The sequence below is a fragment of the Eubalaena glacialis genome, chromosome Y (genome assembly GCF_028564815.1).
Source record: "Eubalaena glacialis isolate mEubGla1 chromosome Y, mEubGla1.1.hap2.+ XY, whole genome shotgun sequence".
NCBI lineage: Eukaryota > Metazoa > Chordata > Mammalia > Artiodactyla > Balaenidae > Eubalaena > Eubalaena glacialis.
In genome coordinates, this window is record NC_083737.1 from 4,721,900 (window position 1) to 4,740,287 (window position 18,388).

Sequence of the window (18,388 nt, forward strand, 5' to 3'; positions counted from 1 at the left end):
TAGATTTAACTATCATGTACCTAAAACATTTCTACAGCTCACAGGTTTAAAAAATGAAGAAAATTATACATGGAAATGCATCCCTGTTTTTGGCCCCCATCTGCCTCCACCACCCCATCCCCTGCCAACTCCAGGTACCCAGCTTAGTATCTTGTATCTTTCTGCAGAAGTCCATTCAGGGACTTCCCTGGTGGTGCAGTGTTTGGGAGTCCACCTGCCAATGCAGGGGACGCGGGTTTGAGCTCTGGTCCGGGACGATCCCACATGCCGCGGAGCAGCTAAGCCCGTGCGCCGCAACTACTGAGCCCGCGGGCCACAACTACTGAAGCCCGCGCGCCTAGAGCCCATGCTCCACAAGAGAAGCCACCTCAGTGAGAAGCCCGCGCACCGCAACAAAGCATAGCCCCCGCTTGCCGCAACTAGAGAAAGTCCGTGCACAGCAACGAAGACCCAACGCAGCCATAAATAAATAAATAAATATTTTTTAAAAAAGTCTTTTCAACATAGAGAAGCACATATCACTATCAAGAGTGGACTGATATTTTCTTCACATACTGCCTTCTTTCAGCCTCCTTAGAAATTATAGATCCTTTTTTCGATTGGTTTAAACATCTCCAAACTAATTTCACTTGTCTAAACAGTTAAGGAGATAAAACCTTTGCTCCCGTTGGATGGAGGAGACAAGTGATTTCTGGCACCTTGCAGGCGGGGTTCCAGGCAAAGGGGGTGACTGTTGATGACACTTGGGGTCCACTGGTGGTGGAAGGGTGTTAGTAGGGACCCCCGGATCCCCCCGGGTGGCCAGGTGACACTGCTGATGCTGAGGCTGCCTGCCGTGTCCCAGCCTCACCTACGGGTCCGCTGAATTCTTCCCACCTCTGGGAATGCTAGCGAACTGGGGGTATGTCACCCTCTGTCCGGCCCCCATCTTGCAGAATTGCTGCGTCAGAGGCCACGGCACGCCGAGGCCGGGGGTGTGTGATCCTCAGGCAGACTCGGCTCTGAAGCGTGGTCCAGACCCCTCTGTAGCCCCTTGAGGGTCACTGGGTCGCTCAGAAGTCTCCCAGTTGCCACCCTTAATATTATATACGTCCCATGTTAACCTCTGTACCTTAACCTACTTCGACCATATAGCAGTGTGAGGAAGAAGAGTGTTCCCTCGAAACCCAACGCAGAGCTCAGCCCACTGGCCCAGCAGGTGACACACGTGATACACAGGGTGTGGGGATTCTGCTCCCGCTGGGGGGACCTGGGTTGAAGCACATTTTCCGCCGCACCCTCTTTCCCGGTGCCACAGGGAAGAGATGCCGTCCTTTCTTGGAAGCTCTGCTCCTGTGGAAGTTTTCCACCCAACACTGGCCTGTCGGCTGTCTTTTCTCCTGCATTTCAGGGAAGGTTGGGGCTCCTCCACCCGCACTCTCTCTCCCCTTGGCCGTGCCTGGTTCTGTGTTGTTAGCATCTGGGATACCCCAGTGGAAGGCACACTGAGCATCGTAGCTTCAAGAGAGATGGCAGGTTACAAAGAAGTGGAGGATGCAGGGGGTGGGATGGCCAGTAAGGCAGGTCTTTCATGAGAGGTGGTTGGGTCAGCTCTTTCTCAGCCCACCTCCCTTCCTACCAGTGTAAACAGGTATTGAAAAATCGTCGTTATCGTTGGGGTATGATCATGCTCAATATACGAGGGGCGGGTGCAGACTGTTTCAGGATGGGGTGGATACATACTAAGAACTCTTGCAGTTGGTTTCTTTGTGATCATGAGATGCTCCCCTGAAAAAGCTTTACCTCTAACAAACTTATGGTTACCGAAGGGGAGAGTGGGTCTTGGGAGGGAGAGATAAATTAGGAGTTTGGGATTAACGGGTACACACTACTATATATAAAACAGATAAACAACAAGGACCTACTGTAGAGCACAGGGAACTGTACTCAATATCTTGTAATAACCTATAATGGAAAAGAATCTGAAAAAAAAAAAAAAAAAAATATATATATATATATATATATATATATATATATATATATATATATATATATAAAGAACTGAATCACTTGCTGTAAACTGGAACTAACAGCATTGTAAATTATCTATAGTTCCATTAAAAAAAATAGTTTTCTCTGGACTTCCCTGGTGGTCCAGTGGTTAAGAATCCGCCTTCCAATCCAGGGGACGTGGGTTCGACCCTGGTTGGGGAACTAAGATCCCCCATGCCGCGGAGCAACTTAAGCCTGGCACCACAACTACTGAGCCCTCGTGCCACAACTAGAGAGAGGCCCGCACGCCGCAGCGAAGGAGCCCGCCACATGCCACAACTAAGACCCGACGCAGCCAAAAATAAAATAACTAAAATAAATATTAAACAAAAAAAGGTTTCTCTCTATCAGACAGCTGTGGGAAGTGAGTTGAAATTAGTTGGCATCCAGATCCCAGGAGTCTTCGGGAGTGAGGTTTCTTGACGTCAGAAGCCGGTTGACGGGTGTATTTAATCCTCTTCCCAGCTCTCTGTGCTTTAAGGTTTGACGGAGTGGTTTGGACTGTCCTAAAGTTGCGTCGGCTGTTAACTAAATGAAGATGGAGATTACAGGTAATTGTCAGGCGGATCGTGATGAAGTTTTATCTCCTCTTTGGGAAATAGGCTTACAAAGCCCATATCTATCTGTCATCTGTCTATCCTTCATCCATCTCTCCATTCTTTCTATCCGTCCACGTATCTGTGTATCCGTTCCTTCCTGTTTTTGACAGGGGTGGGGGGGATACAGTCAGGTTAAGAAAAAGAAGGCAGGTGAGCTGGTACAATCGGTCCTTCTCTACCGATGCCTTTAGCAAAGTGTCTCTGGTCAAATCTGGAATCTATGGATTTCGGACACAGGGCTTCTTGAAGATGGTCACGTGGGGCATAGGATCCTCTAGGGTGTACGACAGACGCGATTTTTTAAAAGAACTTTTTATTATGAAATAGTTTAAGATGATTAATTCAGTAGTTGAAGACGCAGGAGAAATTGTAGAATAGTCCACAGAGGGGAGTCCCCACGTGCCCTCCTCTGGGACCCCCAGTGATAACATCCTCCGTAAACAAAGGACGAAGTTAAAACCAAGAACTGGCTTTATAGGATCTCCCGAGTGGGCCTTCTTTGGGTAACAGTGGAGGTAATTGAAAGGCTTTCTGCACGAAATCTGAGCTTTGATTTTGGGTCCAAAAGGTGCTTATCCGTTGTAAGAAGGTAACACCCGGGAGGCCACCCTGGGATCTTCGGGTAAAGAATGGATTAGAAGGATGAAGCTGATGCGTTTCATTGCTGGATTCGGCCCACAAATGTGAAAGACAGGTCTTGACATCTCAGACCCCCGAATCCATCCCCGCAGCCGTGGCACCTCCTGTTCAGAATTGTTTCATCCCCAGCATGGACCCAGCATGGAAAGTGTGTGTGTGTGTTTAAGAATTGTTTGCATAATCGAATAACTGCCCCTCCCTTGCTGTGTGGACGAGACTTCATCCTGTTTATTGATTTATTGTTTGACATTTTTATGGGAGTAGAGTTGATTTACAATGTTGTGTTAGTTTCAGGTGTATAGCAAAGTGATTCAGTAATACATATACATATATCTTTTTTAGATTCTTTTCCCATATAGGCCATTACAGAGTATTGAGTAGAGCTCCCTGTGCTATACAGTAGGACTTTTTTAGTTATCTATTTTATATATAGTAGTGTGTATATGTCAATCCCAATCTCCCAATTTATCCCTCCCCCCAGACTTCATCCTATTTAGAGCAGACCCTTCAAAGCATGAACTCAGTCATTTTTAGGGAACCAGTACTATTTCTGAATCTCTGAAACAGGAAGAAAAGAAAAAGTGATTTCTCGTCAGATTAAAAAATGGTTCAGTTCCCTAATTTTCAACAGAACACAGGAAATACGGTTTTTATGTACAGGACTCCCTTTGCACATTTAACCAATCTTTGCTAATTTCTACCTTGGTGGAATTTCTATCTTGATTCTGCTCTGCGGGTTGTTATAATGGTCCTGTTATTTCAAGTTGTCTTTTCCTTTATTTGTGAAATAAATGTTCTCCTTAAACATGTCCTCAAAGGGTTTGTTTCTACCCCTTTCATCATCAAAGAGTGGATACGTCCTTTCTTGTGGAGTCTTTTTTCCTTAAAGCACAAGACGGAAGTGTGTAAGATAACGTCACTGCCGATGGTCTCCACGATGTAAAGTAATAAAAAAGCAGGGTGTTTCTTCAAGGTTAAATTTTGTCAGAGGTATCTAGAAAAAGATAGAAGGGTATTGCATATTTCATTTGATTGCTGCAGTCTCAAGGATAAAAAAAATAGTCATTGGGAAGCCAGACTTCTGTGTCATAACAGTAAGCTTAATTATGTCCATTTTTCGCAGGAGACACTATGCATATACACTTTTACAAAATCCTTTGTAAGAGGAGGAATCTTCTCACTTCCAGTAATTAAAACATGAGATACAAATGCAATTCATAAAAGGGAATGTGGAATTTGGCTGTCTTTCTGGTGAAACTTCCTGTTTCAGAGTCTCCAAGAGAAATTCCCCTTTCTGGCAGGGGCGTGTGCCTGGTGAGGACACCCAAGGGGCTTACCCCACCGGAGCAGAAACCCAGCAATGTTTCCTTTGCCCAGAAAATGTTGCTATTATTAGCTATCTTCCTGTTCTCTCTTGGAGCAGGCTCATGGTTTGCATGCTTCTTTTGATAAGCTTTTGGAAAGTTCATCACTTTTCCAGAACAGACTGGCTTTTCTTTTTATGAATTCTAATTGTTTCCCTGGAGTGTCTCCTCATCAACTATCTGGACAAAGACAATTGAGTGTGGTGTCCTCAGTGTTGGCCTTTAAATTTCCCCAGATTTCCCAAACCACATCAGTGTATCAAAAGACTTGAGCAGATCCCTGTTGGGGTATTTGAAAAATGTAAGTTTTCATTTCCAAACGTGTTCTCAGACAGGAAGATAAGTAAAAATCCTGTTGGGTTCTGTATGCAAAAACATGAACACATAGTATTAGGTGATTAAATAATAAGGATGCTAGAAGAATCCTTGCATTGCTTGGTTGAATTTGTACCCCTGGAGCTGCCATAACAAATTACCGCCAAACTGGGAAGCTTAAAACCATAGGCATTCATCCTCTCTGAATCCTGGAGACCAGACGTCTGACATGAAGGTGTCTCAGGGCCAAGCTCCCTCCAGAGGCTCCAGGGAGGGTCCTTCCTGCCTCTTCGAGCTTCTGGGGGCTCCAGGCGTCCCTGGGCTCATGGCCCCATTCCTCCCATCTCTGCCTTCACTTTCACGTGGCTTCTCCTCTGTGTCTGTGTCTCTCCTCTTCTGTCTCTTGGAAGGACCTGTCATTGGATTTAGGGCTCACCCTCATCCAGGAGGACCTCATCTCAGACCTTTCACTTCATCACCTCTGCAAAGACCCTGTTTCCAAATAAGCTCCTGTTCCCAGGTTCCAGGGTTAGGAATTGAATCTATCTCTTGGGGGACACAATTCAACCCTCAACTGGTGGGAGGAGAGTTAGAAAGACTGTGTGTAGGTGACCCAAACAGGACCAGGCCCACTGTGGGTCCCCTCCCAGCACAGAGGTTGAGTAGGGGTCCAGATGAGCGGTGTCAGCTTTCTGGCGTGTTGGTCCATTAGTGGATTTTTTCTGTAGGACATGCTGCGGGAAAAGGGGGGAGACCAGAGGGGGATGGAGGGTGAAGTCAGAGGGAGTGGCCCCCCTATCATTTCTGTCATTACCCCTCTGACCCCCCAGACCCCGAAATAAAACCCAGAGTGGTTTACATTTTCTCCTTTTGTAATTACCTGGCACTCCACGTTACTCTTTTTATTTATCTATCTATCTATTTATTTATTTATTTATGGCTGTGCTGGGTCTTCGTTTCTGTGCGAGGGCTTTCTCTAGTTGTGGCAAGCGGGGACCACCCTTCATCGCGGTGCGCGGGCCTCTCATTATCGCGGCCTCTCTTGTTGCGGAGCACAGGCTCCAGACGCGCAGGCTCAGTAGTTGTGGCTCACGGGCCCAGTTGCTCTGCGGCATGTGGGATCTTCCCAGACCAGGGCTCGAACCCGTGTCCCCTGCATTGGCAGGCAGACTCTCGCCACCAGGGAAGCCCCCACGTTACTCTTACTGTCCTCATTCTGTATGGATTTTCCCCAGGTGTTTTCAGTTCCAGGAAACTTAAAATGACCCACACAAACTTAAATCCTAGTTTCTTTGATTTTCCATCTGCTTCATTTACATTATGGGTTTTCAAAGACAAAATAAGGCCGTCGCTTTTTTTACCTGGAGTCTGCAGGGCAAAGGCTTTCCCGTGGTCCCTCTGTGACCTCCCTCCTCTCGGGACAGTCTGTGGGTTTGGGGCTGAGGAAGAGGGCAGGTCAGTCCCTTCTGACCACGCGAAATGCATTTTCTGCACTTCCCCACACCGCACTCTGCAGTTCTTTCCCCCCCCCCCCCGTTGTGACTTCACAGTAAAGAGATACCTTGTGTTCAAGGTGACCCCTTTATTTTTTAAATTTTTATTGGAGTGTCGTTGAGAAATAGTTTTTTTTTCCACCCCCGTTTTATTGAGATGTGTTTGACGTATAACATTGTATTAGTGTTGGGTGTGCAGCACAAAGATGGGATATTCGTATATGTTGCAAAGTGGTCGCCACACTTTGTCTAGGTAACATCCATCACCTTACATAGTTACACATTTTTTTCTTGTGATGAGAACTTTTAAGATCTACTCTCTTAGCGGCTTTCAGGTAAACAATACAGTGTTAAAAAACAAAACAAAACAATACAGTGTTACTAACTGTAGTCACCTTGCCGTACTTGACATCCCCAGGACTTACTTATTTTGTAACTGTAACCTTGTACCTTTTAACCCCCTTCATCCATTCCCCCCATCGCTCACCCCTCACCTCTGGCGACCACGGTCGACTCTGTTTCTATGAGTTTGCCTTTTTTTAGATTCCTCATATATGTGAGATCATACAGTGTGTGTTTTTCTCTGTTGGCCTTATTTCACTTAGCGTAATGCTCTCAAGGCTCATCCGTGATGTCCCAAGTGGCAGAATTTCCTTCGTTTTTTCATTTTATTGGAGTGTAGTTGATTATCACACTGAGTGAAGTAAGTTAGACAAAGATCCTATGCTGTCACTCATCTGTGGCATCTAGTTAAAAATGATATAAATGAACTTACTTACAAAACGGAAACAGACTCACAGATTTCGAAAACAAACTTACGGTTACCAAAGGGGAAACGTGAGGGGGAGGGATAAATCAGGAGCTTGGAATTAACATACACACACTACTATATATAAAATAGAGAATCAACAAGGATTTCCTTCATTTTTACGCTGAAGAATATTCCATTTCGTCTCTTATTGGGCAGAGGTGGGTCATGTAACCATCCTTACCTGCAACAAAGCTAAAAGACGGACTTTTCTACTGTCTAATGGGAGATATTGAGAGCTGGGGATGTATATTGGAGAGCCTGCCAGCACCAAGCAGGAAAAGCTGTTTGTCCTTTTTCTTTCTACTGCAATAACAACTTCATACCAGCACCATTGAATGTTGTTTTTGTCTTCAGTGCTTTAAAGCCGATCAACTTAAAAATTACAGCGTGCTGGTTTCATCTACCTTTGACAAGGTGGTGTCTCTATATCCTCCTGTAATCTGACTGCGGTGCTGAGGGACTTCCCCCGTCTCTGAACTGCAGGCACTCTGCTTTGATTCTCAGTGTTTACGGCACACACAGCTCAGAGCAAGCTTAAAAGATGTTGCGGGCAGAAATGTAAAAAAAAAAAAATCTGTTGAGTCATAGCTGTGTTGTCTTTCTTTTCATCATTAGAATTTTAGCGTGTGGCGAGACAATTGATACGTTTATATAGTAATCTACCTGTTCTATCAGAGAGATGAAAACAATATGAGTCCAAATGGGTTAATTTGTTTGCCTTGAGTTCATAGATCAAATCAAAGGCAAAACTTGCACTAGATGCCATGCGCACGTCCTCGGTTCCCACTCATGCGCCCTTTACCAAACGGAAACACCAGCGTTCTCATGAAAACACCTAAACTGTATCAGTTCACTCTCCTCAGAGCCCTTTCCCTACATGCCTCTCTGTGTTGATCTGATTCCACAGAACTTTGTCAACACGGCACTGCCTAACTGTGATACAGTTCTGTTTTTACTTCTGAATTATCTTTTGATGAGGATGTACTTTTAAAAAATGTATTGGGGCTCATCATTTGCTTCTTCTGGCACAGTTTCTTTCCTTCATGTTTGTACATCACTTTCTACTTCCGCAATAATAAAATATTCACAATTGGGAACTTCCTTTAAAAGCCAAGGTGACTTATCAATGTCTCTCACCCCAGCTGCGTAAGCCAGTAGATGTACTTACTTATTTTGCAGCTTGAGAATTTTAATTTGTAGAAAATGCCCTCCCCGCAAATGTATTGCTTAGGTGTAACTTTGTTTTCCTCTCCATGTTACCATGTGCCATAAATGGCATTCCCAATTCTATGAAAGAGGAGAAGGTGGCCGTATGGTTGTGTTGAAGGTCTTCTTCCTCTTCGAGCCATCCTTGAATTCCTTTTGTCCTGCTTTCTCATCATGTTGATTACCATTTTTCCAGCCAGGGAGCCCCAATTCGTTGGCCGTTTTCCACACCTTCTTCCCCTGGGAGAGCCCTTCCTCTGCGTTATTTCTTCGATAAACAGGGGCAGAAAGGACAGCCGTCTTGGATAAGCTTTCAGAGGCTCACACGTACAGATGTCATTTTTCTGCTCCCAACTTTACCTTTTCTCTGGCCGTAGATAAAATTCCTTTGGATCTTTAGTCTCAGAGGTCCCTTAAGTGATTGCAGGCCTGGGGGAGGGGTAGCAGCTGGACCCCACCCCACAGTGAGGCTCAGGGGATGAGGAGGGTTTGATTTCCTTTTATATTTATACTGTTGATTTCCTTTCATGTTTGTAGTGGTTGCACTTTTTAAATTTTTCTGTTAGTATCTGCATCACTTGATTCTAACCCTTGGCAAGTTTTAACAGAAACACTAAGTGCGTTTAGCTGGCATTAATGGGTTAAAGGAAGAAGCTTGTGAGGAGGGCTGTATTACAATTAGCCTTTTTTTTTTTTTTTTTAACAGGACGGTGGCAATCACCAACATGTGTACTACAGTTTTGAGTTTATTAGCCTCTCATACAGGGCTTCGTGGGTTAAATAGGAACCTGGCAGGGATACTCACAAGTTTTTCATGGAAAGAGTTATCTTCTGATTTATTTTTTAATCCAATTTTTTAAATTGAAGTAGAGTTAATTCACAATGTTGTGTTAGCTTCAGGTGTACAGCAAAGTGATTCGGTTATATATATGCACATCTATTCTTTTTCAGATTCTTTCCTATTATAGGTTATTATAAGATGTTGAGTAGAGTTCCCCGTGCTATACAGTAGGTCCTTGTTGTTCACCTGTTTTATATATAGTAGTGTGTATTTGCTAACCCCGAACTCCTAATTTATCTCTCCCCACCCCCTGCTATCCCCTCTGGTAACCGTAAGTTTATTTTCTATGTCTTGTCTTGATTTAGAAAACCTAAAGAAAAAGACACATTGAAGGAGTGTATTTAGCATCCTTTTCCGTTCTGCCTTTCCCTGTGTGTGTTTGTGTGTGTGTTTTCTCTGGGATGACTCATTTGCAGAAAGGATGGCCAGTCGCCCCTATTAAAGAACAGTTTGGGGGCAAGTGATCCTGTGTGTGTATCAATTCAACTGACCGTTCCAGACAGGTGCCTGTCACCCAGCCCTCGCACCAGGTGTATCGCCCGGTACTGAGTTGTCCGAGCCGCCGGGATGCTGGTCTCCCGTCCCGGGGGCCGTGGGTGCTGACACCGCCTCTCCCCACTGCAGGTACAGGGACGTTCGGCCGCGTGCAGCTGGTCCGCGAGAAGAAGAGCACGCATTTCTTCGCCCTGAAGGTGATGAGCATCCCGGATGTCATCCGCCTGAAGCAGGAGCAGCACGTCCACAACGAGAAATCCGTGCTGAAGGAAGTCAGCCACCCCTTCCTGGTCAAGCTGTGAGTGCCCTTCTCCCGGACCCCGGGTGGATTTTCCTGCGCGAGGCGGGATGGAGTGCGGTCACGGCGGGTCACACTTTCCTGAGACATCTCAGCTCCCGATCTCGCGGGGAAAGGCGCCGTTCCCACAAGTGCCTGCCCAGGGTGGGACGCCTGGCTCCGCCCCCCTGCACCAGCCGCGCGTCCCCGGGGGCACCTGGGGCCCCGCCAGAGGCTCTGTCCCCTCCTCCCAGCCCCAGCTCCCTGGGCAGCCTGACCAGTCGGTTTTCCTGGGACCTCAGTCACCGGCTCGCCTCTACTCACTCACATCCTTTCTTGGGTTTCTAGTTGACCGTTCAGTGTCACCATGTAGATGCCTCATAGAACCTTCCAGTTGAAGGTGCCCAATATGGACCGAATGGATCCCTCTTTCTGCCACGCTCTTTGCTGGCGGAGGGTAAGGCCGTTTCCCACTCAGGGGCCACAGGTGTGGGCGTCCACAGAGGGCTCTCCGTCCCCATCCCCGGGGGCCTTCCACCGCTTCCCACCTCCTCCCCCGCCTTCCTCACGCCCCTTCTCAGCCCCCGACCCCTCCCAGCCCAGCCTGGTGCGGGCCCCCCTCTCTGGCCTGAGTGCCCAGCTGTTCTTGGCCTCCCAGACTTGCCTCTTTCAAGGCGTTCTTTGCTTTAACTACAGCCGTAGTGATCCCTCCACCCGCAGGACCCTCCGATGATCTGCGTCTCTGCTGACAAATCCGCAGGGAATGACCCCAGGGGCTCAGTGTCCTAGAAATGGCTCTGGCTTTGCCCCTGGCTCTGGCTTTGCCTCTGGCTCTGCCTCTGGCTCCGTCTCTTTTCAGACGCTCTTCCCTCCATCATCCCAGGAAAGTGACCTGCAGTAGAAGGTGGGAGTTGCCATCCATGTTGTCACCCCAGGGCCACCCGCCCCCCTGTGGTGCCTCCTTCACCTGCCTTTCTTCTGCAATACACCTGCCTGTACACAGAGACAGGCGCCTCCACCCTGCTCCTGGAGCATCTTGCGTGTGCCCCAGGGCAGGGCGATAACACCTGTCAACTGACAGCCACCTGGAGCAGTGTCCCCAGGGCCCGAAACAGCGTGTCACCCGGAGCAGGGACGGGTGGCATGTTTGGTGGGTGACAGAAGGGAAGCAGCTGACTTCTTGTCTTACTTTCCTTTTATGAAGCCCAAAGGCCGTGTTGGGCCCGTGTGGACGGGTCAGTAGAGTCTCATGCTGTTGAGTCATTAAAATCGAAACAAAAAAAAGCTAGCGGGCGCAGCGGCGCCCCCTCGCCTCCCTGTTCAGTCTGAGTCTCCTCTTCGCTGGGAAGTGGTGGGAAGATGGGTGGAAATCTCATGCGTGTAGATCTTCTTCTGGAGAGAGGAAAAGCTTCTACTTCTGGTGTCTCTTCTAGAAACTGAAATAGTGATTCTGGGTGAAGACTTCAGTTTGCTAGGGTTTTCAGTACACATTTTATGAAGGAGATGTGGATTCCTTTATCTGTTGCCAAGTCATTCTCACGTGATTTAGGAGAATGGTCTTGGGCTTTTACCAAATACAGGAAGTCTCCAGCCGGAACCCCAGGGTGTGTCCCCGAGGGTGCTTTGTGTCTGAGTTTTCCCAGGAAGACGGGGCACCTGGCCGCTGGGTTCCGGTTCGCTCTGGAAACCAAGTGGCGTGATCTGTTATGTGTCTGCGGTGAAATTAGGAGAACATGGAAGAAAAGCAGATGGAATTGATGGTGAAAACGAAAAGTCTGAGACATGGGTGTTGAGAAGACACAAGTTTGGAGAATAGGGAAGAAGCCAGTGGGAGAAGCGCTTTCCGGGGCTGTGCGTGGGCGGTGGGCGTGCCGCCGAGCGCCTGGCGGGGCTGCCGCCGAGCGCCCGGCGGGGATGCTGAGTTCACCTCATCGCGTATTTTCTGGGATCAGGCACGTCCCCCTGGAAACATTAGTGTGATGCTATAGGGAATCTTGGGGGATGGCTTCCATTCTGGGAACTCCACCCTGTTGTAGGTTGAGTTATGTGTCGTCCCCCCCCCGCCCCCCCCACCCCGCAAAAGATACGTTGATGTCCTGACCCCCAGTACCTGTGAATGTGACCTTATTTGGAAGTTGGGTCTTTCTTTGTAGGTGTAATCAAGATGTAGGTCGAGGTCTAATAGGAGTAAGGTGGGTTCTTCATCCGATGTGATGGGTGTCCTTGTAACAAGCGGAGAAGACGCACAAAGGCACACAGAGAGGAGAAGGCCACGTGAAGACAGAGGTGGAGATTGGGGGTGATGCGGCCACAAGCTAAGGAACCCCAACGATTGCTGGCAACCACCAGAAGCTATAGAAGAAACTCGGATGGATCCTTCCCTGGAGATTCTAGAAGGAACCACCCCCAAACACCCTGATCTTGGACTTCTAGCCTCCAGAACTACGAGAGGATGCATTTCTGTTGTTTAAGCCACGCAGTTTGTGGTCTTTTGTTACGGCAGCCCCAGCAAAGTAACACACACCCCGTCGTCTCCTGGAGTGGGGACCAGCCTAGGTGATGGGCTCTGGGGATGCTTTCTAAGTATGTCAGAGGAGTCCCCAGGATAGAATCCTTGAGCTTTGGGAAGTTAAAAGGGAATAGGGAAAAGAAGGAGCATGAAAAACAGAGCTTTAGTCAGATAACTCTGCTTCCTTTACTCCTGGACAGCTAATCAGGCGGTTTCCTCATCAGGTAGAGTAGATTGCCGAGTCCAGAGGGACACAGATTCTGTATTCCGATGTTCCTTGCTTTTGGATAAGTACCTAAATTGTTTCCATCACCAAGGCTGTAAGCCCTAGTTTCAGTGGGATGGAATTTGACCCCAGGTTATCTAAATCGGGTTTTCTCTTTTCAAGAGTGTGATCTCTCTGCACTGCGGTAGCCCCATATTCTGACAGGCTCTTTGCTACCTTGATATTCCTGTTGCCATACAGCCCACTGGGTGCAGGCACACCTGAATGTGGTCTTTTTATATGTCAGGTCCAGCTGTGCTGTGGCCAAGAGGCAGGAATTTTTCCTGGTCCTTTAGTCCACAAGGCTGTCCCTCTGCGTGTCTGTGTCCTGGCCTCGTCTTCCTATAAGGACCCCAGTCCTACGGGATCAGGACCCACCCTAGTGACCTCATTTCACCTTCATCCCCTTTTTAAAGATGCCATCTCTAAATCCAGCCACATGCTGAGGTCCTGGGGGTTAGGACTTCAGCATATAGATTTTGGGGTGGACACTACTACTTAGTGACTTGCTAAGTGCAGGTCTTTCAGTGCACGGGGGTCTTATTATAAAGTACTTGTAGCCTTTGGAAGTTTTCTGTGCGTTGTCACTTGAGGGACCCGGCGGTGTTTGAAAACTGGGATTAAATTGATCCAGGGTCAGCAGGCTCTAGAGGTGCCCCACACGTAACAGGGGGAGAGCGCTGTATCTGACCAGCCCCGTGAACGGGGGGGAGTAGGGTGCCCAGGGCCACTGGATAGAGCACCAGATTTAGTGGGGAGAGACCACGAGGGAAGCAGGTATCGAATCCCCCCAGCTGTGCAGTTTCTCTTGGAAATGAGTTGCTTCTCCCAACATCTGCCTTTCATACTATCCAGAAGCGTTGAGTGAGCCTTACTTGCGTTCACATGAAGCCACATGGAATACTGATGATCCCGGGTATCACGCCGAACAGAGACTCAAGTTTCAACTCCCACTTGAACGATTTGGCAAGTTCGCCCACGGTGTTATCAGCGTTCGGTATTTGAAGTGCTACCGGTTGCGTTTTTGAAAGTCGGCCAGGACGTTCATTACATACACATCAGAGAATGCATTCTGTTCTGGGATAAAGCCATCCTGAAGGCCAGTTCAACCAGCGTAGAGATAATTTTAGAAGAGCTGACAAACTCAGTGTAGAAGGATTGTGACACAGTCAAGATTTCCCGGGGAGGAAGGCTTGTGTCCTGCTCCTAGACCATGACCCTGTGTCTGCTCCCCGCCCTTTGTGCGTATAGAAATTGCTGGCATCTTAGAGTTGATGGGATCCAGGACAGGGGTTCTCACCTGGGCACCACTGACATTGGGGACAGGAAATTCTTTGTGGTGGCGGCTCTTCTGTGTAGTAGAGGAGGTTTAACAGCATCCGTGGTGTCTACCCACTCAATGCCAGGAGCACTCCCTCCCTGGTGTGATTACAAAAAATGTCTTTAGACATTGACAAAAAATGTCCCAGGGAGTGAAATAGTCCTGATTACAGACCACTGCCTAGATAGACAGATAGATAGATAGATAGATAGATAGATAGATAGATAGATAGATAGATAGATAGATAGATAGAATGCGTGGATGGATGGAAGGAAGAAAGGAAGACAGGATGAATAGGCAGGTGATATAGAAAGAGATAGTGTGATAAATAGATTGATAGGTAGATATGGATGGATGGATGGGTGGGTGGATGGATGGATGGATGGATACACAGATGGTAGACGAATAGATAGGTTGACGGATGGATGGATGGGTGGAATGATGGATGGCTTGTTGGTTGATAACGCCTATGACAGAGGCACACAGAGAGATTAGGTGGGTGTGGGTCCATTCTCACTTTCCCGTCCCAGCCCCTGCACGTGGAGTTCCATCATTTAGCCTTGGTGATGAGCCTTTGGACTCAGTGACAGTCCCAGTGCCATGTCACTCATCGTGCAGTAGAAGACCCAGCTAGCCAGCCGTGTTTCATTGGCTTTCCCCTACAGGTCTGGGTATGAAAGAACTCAAGAGGTCCATCACCCATGGGACACATCCTTCTCATTATTGGCGAAATGACAGCTTGGGTCTCCACGTAGAGGAACTTGGGTCTTAGTCTGGAGAGGACAAGCCCATAGCCTAAAGGCAAGGTCTTTCTTCCTGCCCACAGACTTGAGTCTGGTGTGCATCTCCATTGGCACAGGGACGGGTAGTTAGTAAAACTGTTCCTTGGCTTTTCTGATAGTTCAGGAGGAAAGAACACCCTGTTCTGAGTTCCCTTGACCCCTCTGCACTTGAGTTTCAGAAGCAAAAGTCCAGAAATAGCTCTCCTTCCTCTTTCAGCATCGCCTGCAAGGGACAGCTGTGACAGAAGGAACACAGCCACTTCCCAATTCCTTGTTCTGTTGTTTGTTCAAACATAATGACATGTCCATTTTGCATTTTGGGGGGTGGGGCAAGGTGGATGCTTATAACAGGGAGGTTTGAATTCTCCTGATGGAGGGAAACTGAAGTTCCCGATGAGGCTCTGGTAGATCCCAGCGTGGTTGGCAAGGACGGAATCGTCAGCCCTTCGGGGCGGGAGATCCTAAGCCGCGGAGGATGCTGCAGCAGAATCTCGCAGAAGGAGAAGGCACTTGTTGGCTGACAGGTGGGGGGAATTCTTGGTGCAGGGGCCACGGGTCAGCCAAGAGGCTGGGACATGGGGAGGAATCTGAGTCCAGCTTGGACGCAAGGCTGGACTTGGGTGGGAGCTCCAGCATTGATGCTGGTGTGTAAGTCAGAGGAGGAGGAGGAGGAGATGGGAACGGGCCCCCAGGGCACCTCTGGGGAGGTTAGATGGACACACTGTGCGCCCGGGTACCTCGGAGGGTGCGCTTCCCTGTGCGTTCAGCTGGGGACTGGGGTGCGAGGGCAGAGCACGAGGTCACCCCCTCCCCGCCTTCCACAGCGGTGTACTGGCCTGGCACACACCTGAGAAGTTGGACGGGAGAGAGCGTTTCAGGTGGGGCAATTTCCAGGGAGCCGTCTCGGAAGAGAGAGTGAGCGAGCGGTCGTCCTTGGGAAGACATCAGATGGAGCCACCGAGTGTTGGGACCCCTGGGGACCACAACAGGGGGACCCTGGGGTGGGGGACAGCGAAACAAGTTCAGGTCACCTCGGCGGGGCGGGGTGGGGGCTGCTGGTTACCATGGAGCCGGTTCGGAAAGTGGAAGGGATGTTCCAGAACCTCAGATTGAGCCGGGCGATGGGGCTCAAGAAAGGGTGACATGAGTGGCTTTCCATTTTCTCCTTTTCATGGCAGAAGTCCAGCTTTACGGCAGCATCTGGAGAAATTGTGACCAACTTTAAAGTTAGGTGTCTCCAGCTAAATGAGGCTGACTTTTAAGTTAATTAAAATGCCATAGGGGAGGTGCTCACTGCAGACTTTGCAAATAAAAGACGATAATCAAAGGTGGAAAGTGCCTCTCTGAGCTCAGAGCTGACGTCTCTGCAGCTGTGTTCCTAGTCATTGACAACGATGGCCACTTTTTTTTTTTTTGGCTGTTTATGGAATAATTGATTAATATGTTCTCTTGAATACATTTTTTCAATTTTAATTTTTTAATCGTGGTAAAATGTACCTCACATAAAATTTACCATCTTGACCTTTTTTTTTTAAACATCTTTATTGGAGTATAATTGCTTTACAATGCTCTGTTAGTTTCTGCTTTATAACAAAGTGAATCAGCTATACATATACATACGTCCCCATATCTCCTCCCTCTTGCATCTCCCTCCCTCCCACCCTCCCTATCCCACCCCTCTAGGTGGACACAAAGCACCGAGCTGATCTCCCTGTGCTATGCGGCTGCTTCCCACTAGCTAGCCTTTTTACATTTGGTAGTGTATATAAGTCCATGCCACTCTCTCACTTCATCCCAGCTTACCCTTCCCCCTCCCCGTGTCCTCAAGTCCATTCTCTAGTAGGTCTGTGTCTTTATTCCCATCTTGCCCCTAGGTTCTTGATGACCTTTTTTTTTTTTTTAGATTCCATATATATGTGTTAGCATACGGTATTTGTTTTTCTCTTTCTGACTTACTTCACTCTGTATGACAGACTCTAGGTCCATCCACCTCACTACAAGTAACTCAACTTCGTTTCTTTTTATGGCTGAGTAATATTCCATTGTATACATGTGCCACATCTTCTTTATCCATTCATCTGCCATCTTGACCATTTTTAAGTGTATAATGCAGTGACATTAAGTCCATCCACATCGTGCAGCCATCCCAGCCATCATCTCCAGAACCTTTTCATCTTGCAAAATTGGAACTCATGGTGCCCATGAAACACTGCGTCCCCCTCCCCCTCCCCCAGCCCCACCATCTACTTTTTGATGCGTGTGACAACTCTAGGGACCTCCTCTGAGTGGAATCACACACTGTGTGTCCTTTTGGGTCTGGCTTCTCTCACTGAGCATCACGTTCTCAAGGTTCATCCACATTGTAGCCTGTATCACAATTTCCTTCCTTTTTCATGGCTGAGTAATATTCCATTGTGTGACTGGAACACATTTGTTTATATCCATCATCCATCCATGGACACTTGGGTTGCTTCCACCTCTTGGCTGTTGTAATGCTGCTGTGAACACAGGTGTACAGACGTCTGAGTCCCTGCTTCAACTCCTTGAGTGCATTTTCGACATCTCATTCTCTTTCCTGCCCATGGAGAGTGCTTAAGCATTTTCTCTTCTCTGCTCTTCTTTTTTCTTTTTTTTTCTCAGCTTGCCTCATTCCCTTTTCTTTCTTCCTTTGTCCCTCCATCATCACCAGGTCACCATGTTGACAGTTCGGTATGATGCCTTCTGTCCTTCTCCCTGTGCTTAAAGAGCTCTGTGCGGATGCGCACACACACACACAGAGTGTGGCATCCTTACAGCATATTGTACACATTTTTTTTTGCCTCTCACTGTTTTTAACTCTGCTTCATAGAGATCCCTCCTGGGCATTTTGGGTGGACGCGTTCCAGGAGGCAGGGCAGGGGTGAGGGCGTACAGAAAGGGAGGGAGGTCTCTTAGCTTTTCCTTGGAGAGAAGCTGGGCCATGCAAGGTAGAGGTGGGGAGGACCAGGGAGCGGACGTGGTACAGGGGACGGACGTGCGTGATTGTGTGCACGTGCTCCCAAAATCATGCACTGTGGTCACGCTTGCTGCACACTAGACACTCTAGACTCCTAGGCTCAGCTTCTCACTCACACCTGCTCCTTCCGAGCTAGACTCATCCACCCAACTGGCGCCTGGTCCCTTCTGCCCAGATGTCTCTGCAGGCAGTTCAGGGTCCTCATGCTGGAAAGGAATTCTTGAGCTTCCTCTTTGCCCCACACCTCCAATCAGTTCCTCCTTTGGACTCCCCCCAAATGGCCCTTCCAGCTCCTGGGTCCCCCCCCCAGCCCTGGGCACTGTTTTTGATTTCCTTTTCTTTGCTTCTGTGTTCACTCTAACCAGGGCTTCTACCCTTTCCTCTTCCTTTTTTTTTTTTTTTAATTCTTTGACCTATAGTTGATTTACAATATTGTGCTCGTTTC

General features: G+C 48.1%; 1 protein-coding gene across 3 annotated transcripts in view; it reads left to right on the top strand.

The window, feature by feature from the left end:
- Positions 1-18,388, top strand: part of LOC133082912 (cAMP-dependent protein kinase catalytic subunit PRKX) — an 82,131-nt gene that overhangs the window by 24,993 nt on the left and 38,750 nt on the right. For all 3 annotated transcript variants that reach the window (XM_061179595.1, XM_061179593.1, XM_061179596.1), the window contains exon 2: positions 9,924-10,092. In XM_061179595.1, the coding sequence (XP_061035578.1) occupies positions 9,924-10,092 (169 nt within the window). The remainder of the gene's footprint in view (positions 1-9,923; positions 10,093-18,388) is intronic.